Source organism: Ostrinia nubilalis, chromosome 7, assembly GCF_963855985.1.
Source record: "Ostrinia nubilalis chromosome 7, ilOstNubi1.1, whole genome shotgun sequence".
Classification (NCBI taxonomy): Eukaryota; Metazoa; Arthropoda; class Insecta; order Lepidoptera; family Crambidae; genus Ostrinia; species Ostrinia nubilalis.
In genome coordinates this window covers 9,755,437-9,769,429 of record NC_087094.1, presented here as the reverse complement: position 1 = coordinate 9,769,429, position 13,993 = coordinate 9,755,437, and the positions used below count along the sequence as shown (strand labels likewise).

At 38.3% G+C, this 13,993-nt stretch overlaps 3 protein-coding genes across 3 annotated transcripts; 2 read left to right on the top strand and 1 right to left on the bottom strand.

The window, feature by feature from the left end:
* Positions 1–616: 616 nt before the first annotated feature.
* On the top strand, positions 617–4,396 carry LOC135073611 (protein phosphatase 1 regulatory subunit 36-like). Its single transcript, XM_063967770.1, has 10 exons — positions 617–820; positions 1,205–1,301; positions 1,383–1,448; positions 1,817–1,948; positions 2,389–2,533; positions 2,774–2,926; positions 3,076–3,304; positions 3,494–3,658; positions 3,806–3,916; positions 4,266–4,396. Exons 1-10 carry the CDS (start codon positions 726–728, stop codon positions 4,381–4,383), a joined length of 1,311 nt encoding a protein of 436 aa, XP_063823840.1. The 5' UTR covers positions 617–725; the 3' UTR covers positions 4,384–4,396.
* Positions 4,397–5,083: 687 nt separating this feature from the next.
* LOC135073610 (protein phosphatase 1 regulatory subunit 36-like) lies at positions 5,084–10,459 on the bottom strand. The gene is made up of 10 exons (XM_063967769.1): positions 10,228–10,459; positions 9,961–10,054; positions 9,798–9,860; positions 9,587–9,718; positions 9,224–9,368; positions 8,945–9,097; positions 8,645–8,873; positions 8,328–8,504; positions 5,520–5,618; positions 5,084–5,288 (listed from the first exon to the last, which is right to left on the bottom strand). The coding sequence occupies exons 1-10, from the start codon at positions 10,323–10,325 to the stop codon at positions 5,132–5,134; spliced, it is 1,347 nt and encodes a 448-aa protein (XP_063823839.1). The 5' UTR covers positions 10,326–10,459; the 3' UTR covers positions 5,084–5,131.
* A 1,047-nt stretch (positions 10,460–11,506) lies between these two features.
* LOC135073609 (alpha-tocopherol transfer protein-like) lies at positions 11,507–13,739 on the top strand. The gene is made up of 6 exons (XM_063967768.1): positions 11,507–11,849; positions 12,013–12,163; positions 12,257–12,361; positions 12,563–12,710; positions 12,976–13,192; positions 13,365–13,739. Exons 1-6 carry the CDS (start codon positions 11,726–11,728, stop codon positions 13,517–13,519), a joined length of 900 nt encoding a protein of 299 aa, XP_063823838.1. The 5' UTR covers positions 11,507–11,725; the 3' UTR covers positions 13,520–13,739.
* The last annotated feature ends 254 nt before the right edge of the window (positions 13,740–13,993 follow it).

Sequence of the window (13,993 nt, the reverse complement as noted above, 5' to 3'; positions counted from 1 at the left end):
ATTTTATTATTCATCAATAATCAAATTCAGAACTTGAATATTCAACTGCAATGTTTGCTTATGAACGCTTCAAACTCGGTACTTCTTTCCCAATTCCATAAAATTCAACACTTAGAAAGTGACAATTTTTTTTAAAATAGGTAGTTGAAACAAACCACAGCTTATTTTCATAGTGGACTGTACTATGCGATAAACATGTCAGTCAATTTGACAACCTTTGTCGGAAACATTATTCAATGAAAATATTGTCCGAACCCTTAGTATTTCTCTTCGACAAATACTTTAACACATTGTGAACTACTTTTCTTTCATGACTATAAAAAGATTTTAGCAATTTAATTCACAAAATCAATTGCGCACATTTAAAATAAAGTTTGTTTACACTTTGACAGCAATAGACTGACATGCAAGGTGACATGTCAATGAAGTTTTCAGTTACTGTTGCCACTAAAAGAAATTAGTACCATTAGTTTTCCGCAACATGGCGAGGGTTTCTATGTTCCTGGTCGGGCTATACTTACCTTATTATAATACTTTATTGAAGATTGAAGGTTTAAAGTTTAAAGTGTGCCGTTTTATCTATGGATGGATAATTGACTGAATGTCATTGTCCGAATCTCGTATGAATTGATATTACAAGATAATTATAATTATAATAAATTCGCACCATTGAAGCCATTAGACAGAATAATATAATATTTTGCTGCTTAATTTCAATTTCATAAATGGCAGACGATGAAGACGAAGGAGGCTTCGGTGGTTTGTATGAGGATGGGCATTGGGCGTGGGACGAGTCCGCCAGAGGTTTGGTTTTCGTTAGGTTGGTTCCTGTAAAAAGTTTTATGTTGTATTTGCTAGTAAATACCTTTCACACAACGACATAAACAGATTTGATTGAATTATCATTAAGCCTAGGCGCAGACCATCGAATTTTAGTTGGCCGATAGTTGGGTCGGGCTATTGATCAGTATGGAGATATATGAAAGTGCCCCAGAATACAGAACAAACAGTTCGTTCCATGTTCGTTCTGTATTCTGAGGAAAGTGCGCACATTACACCGATTTGGTATCGGACGATTCTTCATACAAATTAGGGCCCAATCGGCCAACTAAAAGTCAGTAGTCTGCGCTCTAGGCTAAAGGTAATAATAAAAATGTCGCAGGCATCTACTTGTATTGATATTTGTCAAGCCTGTTTTTTACAGTGATTTGCCCCCGAAACCAGTTGAAGCAATACAAATATTAGCAAAGGCACCCACTGGGACTGTTGAGTTTAGAGACGATGTAGATTTGATAGAACAGGTACAATAATAATAATACTTTTGTCATTAAAAGATAGGTAATGTATGTAAATGCATGTTTGTTATTGCTTCCATCTTATAGATCCGCTTTCGACGGCGTTACCAAAGAAAAGTCAAGGCTGGACAAGCTGAAGTTATTACTTGCCAGGTAAATAAGTAAAAGCGTGGGTAATATGTGATTAAAAAATAGATAGCAACTGGTGACAAGAAGGCTGGCAGCGAAGCCATTCTGCCAGGCTTTAGCACTATTCCTGGGGGCAGGACAGGCGCTATGTTTCATCAATAAATATTTTTGTCAACACTTGTTACTTAGTCGTCCTACTCGTCGTAGTTTAAATTAGTGCTGGCTTTTAAATGAGTATGCACTGTTTATAGTGCTATTATGATTCAATTTCCAATTATAAGAAACATTAATGTTAGTTCGTAGCCGTAGATCGTACACCTACTTTAGCTATTGTTATTTATAGTCACAAGTGATATAAGAACAGTAGAATACTTACGTGTTATGATTTCCAGGACGTGAAAGATATTGCATTATACACGGCCCCCGTGCACATAATGAGCCCGATGCTCATAAATATGCTACACCTTCCAACAACCGAACGATTTATAAGAGCGCTGATATTGTATACGGAGTACTATTTGCAGGTAGAGTTTACTTAGTACTGGTACTACTTACTACCTAGAAGAAAGTTTCAGCATATTATTAACAGGACTTTCTACAATAATACTAATATATGGCATGGGATTAACTAAATTAATACATAAAAGCTCGTATAAATGTGCAAATATTGCATTTTCTTGTCTTTGAAAACACTTTTGCATGAAGGGTCTGGATTTTTACAATGATTTTGAAAAAGTAGACTTAAAAGTCCTTTTACAGCTACTTATTACGAAGGTGCTAGGACCGCTCTATTTCCTCGTTATTTCCTCATCAACCTACCACAAAATGTCTAATTTCCGTATTCGTATTTCATTGAGGAGCTTTTTTTGTATAAATATAGATTTATCTGTTGGTGAACCTAATACATAAATTCTTCCTAACGACAGACGTTACAGACAGACGTGTTTTTAATTTGTTCATTTAGATAGCGGACGAGATGGCGAATCGTATAATAGAATTGGAGACAAAGGTGCGGACCCCCGACTGCGAGATACTTGAAAATGAATATCGGGATAATTTAGCTGATTTACGACTTTTGGTGGCGAAAGAATACTGCACGATGCTTATTGGTGAGTCCTGCAAATAGGTACTAAGTAGACGCTATAGTTGAGTTGGTAATTTCATTTTAGTCCCTTTTCAGTAAATAGTTTCTCGTGTTAAGAAGTTATAATTTTTTCACTCTCGTAAGTGGTATTTTTCCAATAAAACTCGCAAAAATAGAACGTGACCATTCAAATGTCAATTTAGGCGAACAAAATGTGTGTTTAGGTTTCACATACAGTACTTTCAAATATGAAAATACCTTTCAGGTGGCAGCGATACTAGGAAGTTCCACCACATGGGACCTCAGAAGAAGCGGCGATCTTTGTCAGACAAAGACGCGAGGCTGTTCGAAACTTTGCTCCGAATGTGTGTTCAGATTGTTTGGCTCGCATTAGGGCGCAAGTCCTTCAATCAAATAGGTAAACACTGTGCTTTGGCTTAAAAGTTCAATGTTGTCACATTGTCAGGTTTATGTCATGGGAAAACATGTTTTGAGACGTGCTCTACATAGTCTAACGCAAATTTTGGCTTTTCACATATCTCAGTTTTAATTTATTGTGTCGTTTAGAGTTGGAATTGAATCGTATATTCAAGTCGGAGATATTCAACGCTGTGGAGCACAACCTACAGACGGGATACATCAGTAAGATGTCGAAGGAAGAGCGTGCAGTATTACTGGGTCACTGCCTTCGCCACGACAAGAAGTTGAACACACGATCTCCTCTAATGAACGAGGTTTTCTGTCACAGAGAGATCGACTATCGCATGATGGGCCTTGGAGTTATAAAGACGCATCAGTAAGTAAAAAAATCGGTAAATGTAGCATAGGACGGCCACCTGCTCGATGGATCAATAATCTCAGGAAGATGGTTGGAGGAGCTCAATGAAATAAGCGTGAGATCATGCCATGCTAATAATGATGATCAGTGAGTAACTTTTGCTTCTACAATTGCTTCTATAGATTGAATAATAAAAAATGTTTACAGGATGTCGCCTCGTCTTCACTACATGCTTCAAGCAGTGGCTGGACCTGAAGAAAAGTTGCTAGAGCTGGGGGTAACCGTGGGCATACTGGGCATGCCGCGCACCGCTTTCGATACTATGCTGAAACCTTTGCCGACTGCTGGGGAAGGAAAGTCAAAAGCTTCTATGTGAGTTGAGAGAATAGTGCCTCTATAATATTATGATCGTGATTCAATGCCATAATATTGAATTAGAGTATAACTTATTTACATCAAAGAATGTTGTTGTAATGTAATCAAAATTCAAAAATTTCATATTAAATGTGTTTTAATTAGGTCTTCAGCAAGCGGGTACAGTTCCAAAAGTACTGGTTCGATGAGGAAAAGTACAATTGCAGCCCAGAAGCTATATCCTGATGTGGTGTTACCAAGAAAGGAAACCCGAGGGTAAGTGGTTACATTATTCACCAACCCTCTTTAATTTTAATTAACGGACAGTTAACATTTTCGTTACTATTCAAATTACTTAAGAATAATCCTCACTGTTTTGCTTAGCTATTAAAACTTATGTAATAAATTGACATTCACTCCATTAACCGCCTCAGCAATGACAAATAAAAGTAATAACAGATGCGTATCAAAGAATATTCTCCCTCTTTAATGCGAGTCGCTTATAGTTATGTATATTGCTATTGTAAGTTTGCCACTGAAATAAATTGCAGGCTTTTAAGATAAGGATAGATATAAAAATTTATTCAGCTGACCGCTGTAACAAAAAATACTTATGTTTGTGTAGGATACTTTTTCCTTCTTCGTTCCCTGATGAGCCCGAGGAGATTCGGCCCTGCAGTGAGATGCAGCGTCGCAGATGGCAGACCAGGCTTATGAAGCTACTCCATCCTCATGGGCGTTGAAGAAAATCCAGGTTTAATATTCATTTTGCTATTTCAATTGTTTTCATCAATCAGTAGGATTGATTTTACAGAATTGTGAATTTTACCCTTTGATTTATGATTGTGTAGTGTTTGCTTATTATCTTATTTATGTTATGCGTTTCTTAGTTTTATATTTATTTTGTTACAAGTTATACTAATTTTAATTTTACTAGATTTTAATAAATAGAGATAATTACGTCCTCGTTTTCTTCGAACTGTTTAAAAATAACCCATTTCTTGGTTGAAGCCGTGAGGGTAGTGAGTAAAGTTCTCATTGACCTAATGGATAATAATTTATTATATTCGTAGTACTGAAACCCCAGTTATCAAGTTCCAGAATACATTACTTCGATCCACTTTTGACAGGATAATTGAGGCGAGTACATCCAGACGCCAATCACTGCTACACGCGGAAAGGTTTATTAATGTAGGTAGGTATGGTATAATTTGATGCTCCTATTCTGTCATTTTTCAGGAATGTTTTAATGGTTATGAGAGTGGAATAATACACTAAGTAGTACAATTATTTTCTTGTATAAACAATCATTGATATCTAACTAATAGTTTCATGTTTTCCTGAAAATTGTGTTCCCTACGTAATTATGATTTTAAGCTTTACTGTCATGTGTTTATCAATTAACTAGATTAAAAAGCCTTTACAAAACACGTTGTAAATGGAACTGTTATATTTTTCGATATTAAAGATACATCTCATGTATTGGTATCCCTATACCATATTCAACCGTATATTCCTGTATCTCCTCACAACCGAGAAGTGTTTGCCGGCAAGCCGCGCCGCTCGCGCCATCCAGCGCAAGCGCTGCACCGGGTTGCATCTCGTAGGCTTGATCGTCTCCATTGGGAACTCATTCGGGAACCACTCTCTGAAAAGAGATCTTGTTTGATCAATAATTTCTGTTAACTTGTGAAGTACCTATTGTCAAACGAGCCGATATTTGTGCATCATGCTTACTTTTACGTTTAGTCAGTTCAGTTTTTCGATATCACCTCAGAATTGAGTAATGCAGAGGAGTGATGTACAGAGAACTGCAGCTTTTACTGTGATGGGATGGTACAGAAGTTTAATATTTTTTTCTACCGAATTCGTGACTTACCTGTCATAATTCTTGCTAGGCAAATCTATGTCACCGTAAAGCTTCAGTTCAATCATTGTGCTCTTTTTCATACTAACGCGCGAGGTTCGTGACACCGATCTGAAAACAGTAAGCTTTATTAAATTGTGTTAGGGACCTTCTTATTTTGTATATGCCTGGCTCACAATCAATCCCTAATTTTTAAGCGTTAAAGCGTGTGTTATGTGAATGTGCAGGCCCGCCGCTAGCTGTTTCGTCGCCCGCGTGCAAAACCGATTATGCCGCCCTACGACTACCTACTTACTGAGTTTTGTCAAAAAAAAAAGGCTAATTTAATTGATGTTTTCTCATTTTTCATGCTATGACATATTTTCTTAAACTTAATAGTCCAATCAATAGGTATTTTTTCCTGCAAAAGGTGGAAAGTAAAATGTTTTAATTTGTATTAAGTATATTTTTATGTATGGGCTAGTTATGAAAAAAGTATGTTTTCGAACTCGAGAGGTCAGAGCGTTCCACCATCTTGAGTTAAAGGGCCGAACATTAATTATTTTTTACATTTAACGCTTCAATAGTTGACTATATTATGAGAAAAATATCTTTGAGAAGTATAAAGACGATAAAATTTAAATTCTTTAAGTATTTTTATTTATTCTGTACGTCGCGTAGATAAAAAGTTATACAAGGTAGAAAATTTTCATTTGCACAAAAATCATTGTAGTAGCCTCCCCATCCCTCTTGGGTAGAGGGACGGTGCACACGAGTGTGCGATAGCAGGGAGGGTTAGTGGTGGACGTTTCGTGTGCTACTCCCGCTCTAACCGCACTGGAGCAATGAAGGGTGCGGGAGCGACCCGCTCAATTTCCTCTCCCTTACCCAGATGGGCGCTTACCCGCTTTGATCGGGAGATGGCCAAGGAGGCTGCATTCGTATGCGATAGTCACGGACGGCGATATGGCGGCCATCCAATTAAGAAAATCGTTAATTGAGGTGTGTGATGTTAACATGCCTCGATCACGCTACCGCACACCTTGTCGTGCTGTCTACTGGTGGTCGGCTGAACTAGCTGAGCTGCGTTCACTCGTAGCTGGCGTAGACGTTCACGAGACCCGTCATATGGCTTGCCTTTATGAAATCGGATCCGCCGAAGACCGAGCGAGGGCAGAAATGCTCGCAAGTTTGGACGACGATACTAACTGTGGGAGATTTTATGCTAGAAACCAACTACAGCCTATTGGTCCTCCACTGACTAAAGAGCAGGCTCTGCTAGACAAGGTTTTGCGAGCGCTCTTCCCGAACCAGTTTGCCTCTTTCGCTCTACCATCCATGATCGATTCCCGCAGTGTCAACTCAGCTGTGAAGGGGGCCCCTCTTTGCCTGCCTAGGCCGGACAACTATGCCTGCTGCGCAAGGAAGGCCGTCCAGCTAACTCAACATCGGATATGACTGGGTACAAAGCAGCGCTCTCCTCCCGGGCGTAGATGTTATCAGCTATGCAGGTGACACTCGTCACAGCCTGAGGGAGGGATTGTATGGACGCGGCCAATTTGGCGACCACTGCCAGCACTTAAATTGCCAAGCGCATCTGGAGACTGGAGTGTTTATATTATTTTACCGTGGATGGAGTCAGGATAGAAGTTAAGGTTCAGAGCCCCGATTACGGTAACTTTTAACGTCTACAATCCAGACACGCTTCACCGATTCTGCGATACGATTGGTCAAAACAGCTGACGTATCTACGCTGTTGAACGACCAATCGTATCGCAGAATCGAGAAGCGTGTCTGGATTGGAAACGTTAAAAGTTACCGTAATCGGGACTCTGAGCAATTGTCTGGGCCTGATAGTGGATATTTGGTGTGAGTTTGACCCTCATTTTGCCATACTGTCATAGCGCCTGCTTAAGGCCGCGGATGCTTTATCGTGGGGGGGTTTGAGAGCCAAATGGCGGCTCCTTTACGCCAGCATTTTAAAAAGCATTGCGCTTTACGGGGCTCCCATATGGGTTGACATCCTCGACAGAAGTCGAGAGGCCCGCTCGAGAAGAGAGGTGGTCCGCCGCGTGGCTCGGAGGACGAGGCGCACGATACCCTCGCAGTGTGTGCGGCGTGGGCTCGAGGCGCTGGGCTGGGACCTCGTGCTGGCTAGCATAGTCAAAGCAATGCTGGACAGTAATGAGGCCTGGGCGGCCATAGCCTCCTTCTGCGAAAACGTCATGTTGCAAAATGAGTCCTCGGAGCGAGAGCACGAGGACGAACCAAACGCGCCCTCACTCCGTCGGCGGCGGAGGGGTCAGAGGAGGGGACAATATGATCGCTTTCTGATTCCCCTCCACGATGATGGTCAGCGGCTGATAGTGTGGGGGTGCCCCCGCCTGCATTGCACACACCATCTCCTCCGTCAGACGGGAACAGCTGCGTGATCCCAGCTGTTCTGAGCGCCCTGAGCTTCTCTTCTCGGAAGCTCTGAGCGCCCGATTTGCCGCCCCCCTGGGCGTGCCGCCCGCGTGCGGTGCACGCCTTGCACGCCCGCTTGCGGCGGCCCTGTGAATGTGTTACCATAGGGGTCACTTAAGAATTAGGAATTGATGGTGAAAACAGGCATTGGACAAGTAGACTTCGGTTTGTCATTTCGAAAAACGTTTTCTTCTACCATGACTACTTACTAGACATCCATATCCACAGGGTAAAAAGTAGGTTAAAGTAGGCAATAGTTCACTGAACTTTCAGTTAGTGATTATTATTAAGAACCAATAATACTTATAGTAGAGCTGATACATTTTAGTTATGTAAACGATCATATTTTTTCCTGTAAAGATATTATGTACTTACTTCCCACGTATGCTGGCAGACGAAGTGGAACTAGTAGTGGCCATTTTTATTTCTCTCAGCATGGTGTCGAACCGAGATCTCGGCATTCCCAGAATACCCAGGGATATCCCGTTCTTCTCAAATAGCCGCTCATCCATCGATAGTCTTTCATCTATGTAGCGAAGTCGAAAAGTTAACCTGCACGGAAAAAAAACAAGACGTGCCTAAATATTTTTATTAAGCGTCCAGAAATCACGCGGCTCTATAAAATTACAAAATCCTCTGGTAAGCGTACGTATTGATTGTAATCATTTTAAAGTCGTTTTATTTTAACTTACGTTGGTATTTTTATTGTTCCAAGACCCAAAATTCTGAAATCGATTGGCCGATGACAAAGAGTCTCGTTCATTAAAGGTGACAGCATATTCAGTTTTTGCTTTTCATTCACGCAGTGTCCGAGCAATACAAAACGCTCGTAGGAGGACATTTTAGCTATGTAATTAGTCTTCAGTTTATGTTCGGTCATATTGAATATTTGCGACTTGAACATTCTATTTGTTTCTAGCTCTGTAGTAAAAAAAATAAAAGGTTAATTACTTTCTATTAGGTTTTAAGAGGTAAGGTAAAAAAAATCTTACCTATTTGATTAAATGATTGCCGTCCAAGAGCCAACCACGTTATTTGCATACAAATACGCAATATAGATTCAAAAATCAATGCGTCCTTCTTTGACAATGATCGCATTTTTTTGTTTGGGCCCATGTGATGAAATTTTTTGTAGTCCGCTCCACCTAAAATTATTTATAACATCTTAGGGTAAAGGACTCTACACACACCATGGTTGACACGATCCAGTGCACAGAATTTAAGATATGTAGTAGTTTATGTCGAATTTTAATTTAGATATTTGCTTATACCTAAGACCATAGTGCAGTATTCTTTAGCAACGAGTAATCGCAAGTCCTCCAAGTTGTCCCTTAATTCCAGTTCCACCTCATAGCTTTTGTTAGTTCTGACTTTCGTCTCAAGTTCCAATACCCGCTTTGCCATTTCATCAGCAATCTAATAATACAAATACAAATTGCAATCTAATAATAATCTCTTATTTATAATTATCACTCCAAACAATGACCTATCCGAAACATCACAAACAAATCAGAGCTACAATTTCTCTCAATACATAAAAATAGATAGATCAAAAATAAAAATAGGTAGGTTGGTTATATGAATCATCGCTATGTCTCATGTCGTAGATTTTTAATACAATAAAATAATATTACCTGTGAATAGTATTGAAAATAGAAGATTAAGGCTCTGATGAATCGGTCCGTTGTCGAGAGATGCATAATATTTACTACAGTTGGAGTTATTATAGAGTTAGGAGCTGTATACAGCACCAAGTCTTTTATATCCTAAAATGTAAAGCAATTTGTTAGGTATGGGATATCCGTTAACTATTTAAATAATGTTGTAATAGATGTAAGGCATTACCTGTAGCATTATTACATCATCTTCTCCCTCTGGCCGTCTTTGGAAACGTTTTCGGAATCTTTGCTGAAAACGAATTTACCAAGAATATCATGCGTATTCGTGAATTAACGAAATGTTGGATACCTGTTAGTTATTTGATACTTTTGATAATAATTTCATTTACCTGTTCCATTATGTCTATATCATCTTTGAATTCTATAGGGCCAAAGATCGCAGGTGTTGTTGGAGCAAAATCGTCCTCCGGGACAGCTTCATCACTGTAATTAATAAGAAGAAAAAGGAAAATAATATGCTTAACCTTATATTCGTATACTTTGCTTCCCTAGCTTATTAGGGAAATTATTATTAAAACATTAGGTTATTTCGGATTAACTGTAGCAATGTAACAGATCTATTATTCTTTGTATAGGCAGGTACCATAAGCAGGTACCTTCTAAATTCAAGTTGCTTTTTATTTTCGTCCCACACCCAATGTCCATCCTCGTAGAGACCCCCCAAGTCTTCTTCCTCGTCATCGATTCCAAACATTTTCCCAAAATGATTATAAAAAGCAAGATATTAATATAAGTAAATAAAGGTGTCTTCCAAAATAAATTACTAGAAAATAAAACGTTTAAAAAATGACGAAAATATAAATAATGCCACTGTCACATTGCCTGAAGTGTGATGTCTTCTTTTAATTGTCACCGACATTAATATTTTATCTTTGATGTAATATGAAGGTTTTTCTAAGTGATAGTACTTATCCATGGTATTATGCTACAAGGCTAAAAATTAAGGTAGGTACAGTTCTTGTGACCTTTATTTGAGTGTGTACGTGTACATGGACATTTCATTCATCTTCAGAGCTTAAATTAACGACAATTAAGGATATTAGGTATTATAAAACTTCGAATCACGTAAACAAAATTAGGCCTACGTTTTAATATTAGCACAGAATAACAATAATATTAGTCCCATTTAGTTCGTCGAGTACCATGTTCATGGCCCCCGCTCGCGTCACATCTGTTAGGTAGGTAGGTACTATCGCTCGCTCGCAATGAAATATTATGAGGTTCTAGCAATCACAAGTTTGATAAGTATTACCAGTATTACCTGTGGTATTACAGTCTGTCTAGTGGTACATGGTAGTCTTTGATTATAAGTATTTTATTATCTAAAATATCTTCAGTCACGGCTGAGCGCGCGGCTTTGAAAACGCTTGCTGAAGCGTGTGCCTGCTCGGCCAATGAGCCGCTCACGGGCTCACACTCGCTCGATGTCCTGGAAACTCGGGCAAGGGCGAGCAAGCAGTATCTACTTCGTATTTGGTATTACGCCATTATTAGTACAAAATTATGATTTTAAATTTAAAGAGACCGATATGAACATTTCATTACCAATAGATCTTAATTTATATTTTCTAAATAATAAAACAGATTAGTTACTTAAACACATTTTGAGTTGGAGGCATTAGTTATTCAGAAGCTTCTAATTGATTGATAAGTTGGTATCTACAGCGATTACAAGAGCGAAATACAAAAAATATACTCGGCACTAAAACAAAACGGATAACGTAAATCTGTCGTTCTAAAACCCGCTATAAATTATCACAAAGCTGCAATGGTGCAAAAATTTATTTAAAAAAACAACGGCATACAGTTGGTTTAGATTGAACTATAATATTTCATCATTGGCAATAAAGCTGCCCGCTACAACGCCTATACAATTTATCACTTAGAGCGGTTCGTTCGTCCGGAGCGAACAGTTAGTAGCCGAATAGCCTGTCGATACCAGTAGCACGATCAATCGAGTGTTTAACGTTTCTGCTATTCAAGGCGTGCTCGATGACCTTGCGCTAATTTAAAGGCACGAGACGCTCGCATCACTATGATTACTGCATTCGTGTAAACACTCTGCGAGCGAGCGCATGTAGAGTTCTTACTGATATGTCAGTGGCGGCATTTCCCGTTGAAAAGGAATATGAGAACGTGCCGGGTCTCAAAGGTGATGTTCAAAAGATTCGAGAATGGTTGACCACACAGTCACATCTACCGCATATGTATATTACAGGTAAGAAATAATAATTCTCATACTCTTGTTGTTATTAAACCAGTGCAACATTTTATTGGAAGTATAATAATAATATATGTATGTATACTTGGATACCTGGATCTCAGTAATTTTATGATACCTAAGCTAATATTTAATTATCAAAATACTAATCTCATTGCAGACTTAGATATAATATTTGCATACAACTATTGTGAAGGCGATATTGAGTCCACAAAGCGGGTGATTGACCTCAATTATACTCTTAGGACCTTGTTAAGTTTTTATTCTAATAGAAATGTAGATAACTCTGTAGAAAGGGCTCTAAACACATGGTAAGTGAAAATTTTGCTGTGGAATACGATTTATTAACTTATTTCATGGAAAATTAATTTATTTTGTAACACAGTTTTTACTCTCCATTTCAGGTTAATCACCCCTTTAATTAAACCGTCTTTGAAAGGATACCGAGCTATCTATTGTTATTTATTGGACCCAGATATAAAAAATTTCGTCTACAAAGACGCTGTCAGGTAAAAATGATTGTTATTTACTCGTAAAAACCTCTTAAATTGATAATTACGAGTTACTAACCTAATATTTCAGATAACGTCGTTTGACTGCTTATCTATAGAAGTTATTTGAATAAGTATTAATATAATGTAGAATTGAAATACTTACATACCTGAGTAACTACAAATAAAGTATTCGGAATAACATACACTTTTATTTAGGACTTTTGTAATGCTAATGGATCTGTGGCAATATGAGGAAGGGACACTACCGGAGATAGCAGTGATAGTGGATATGGACAGAGTGACTCTTAGTCATATATCGGCAATCGACGTGGCCGTAGCGCAGCAGTTTTTTTATTACCTACAGGTAGGTAAAAGTTAACCTTCCTGATGATATCAAATTTTGAACTCGAAGTCAAATACCTAAAAAATTATAGAGCTCAAGACTGAAACTTAGTAAACCATCAGACAATCCACTTTACACTGGAAGGAAGTCGAATCTTAACTTTGAACTTTCTATTTTCTTCTGATACGGGTCAAATTACAGTTAAACTTTCTTAAATGACAGAAATAGAGCTTCCAAAATGCATTTTACGTGAGACTTTTAAATACCACCTAAATGTATATTTCAGGAAGCAATGTTCATTCGTCTTAAGGAGTTTCACTTCATTAACGCGCCGAAGTTCGTGGACAAAATGCTTTCCATGGTAAAACCGGTCTTGACTGAGAAAATGCTGGACCGCCTGAAGGTCCATGCGGTTGGTTCTGACACTCTGGAACAGCATATGCCTCGATCTGCGCTACCAAGGGAAGGGGGAGGAGATTATAAAGACGTAAAAACATTGCGAGGTGAGCATATACAATAATAAATAACTAATACAGGTTACTTTAAGAGATTAAAGAAACAGTATGATTCATAAATGATGGCTGAAGTTGTCACTAATTACAAAAAAATGGTTAACTAATGATTCACTATACCTAAACAAAAACATGCTAATTGTATGCAAATTGGTATTTTTAGATGAAATATGGAATAAACTCAAAGCCAACACACAGTTCTTCCAAGAAGAGTCTCTGAAAAGAGTCGACGAGTCGAAAAGGCCGACCGGCCCTCATACGATTAGCACATTCTTCCCGAGTATCGACGGGTCCTTCAAGAATCTTACTATTGACTAGGTTTCTTTTATGAATTCCCTCGTCATTTAATGGCGTTTTTAAAATGAAGTTAATGTTAAGTGTTTAGGAATATTTGCAGTCTGTAAAATATTCTTATAAGTATAATAATTATTACGGTGTGATGATATGTAGTTATGTTAGTGTTAAGCAGTATTTGTTTACTCAGATGTGTTAAGGTATGTCAATTTTGATTATTATTCAACGAAATGTAGAGTACCTAATGTACAGTCGCAGAATGAAAAGGTTCGTCACCTTAATGTCGGTTTTCGCTTGCACTAGGTACTGTAAGAGTCAAACCTGCCAACATAACAGTGCAAGAAACAGTGCTGCTAACATTTAAATAAATATGACGTTTGCTAACGAATAAGGTTTTGCTTGTTTATTTTTCTATCCCATTATAGTCTATCCAATATAGCTTGATTAGAATGACAGCTGCCATCAAAAGTAACGACATAACTTTGTAGTAGCGATCAA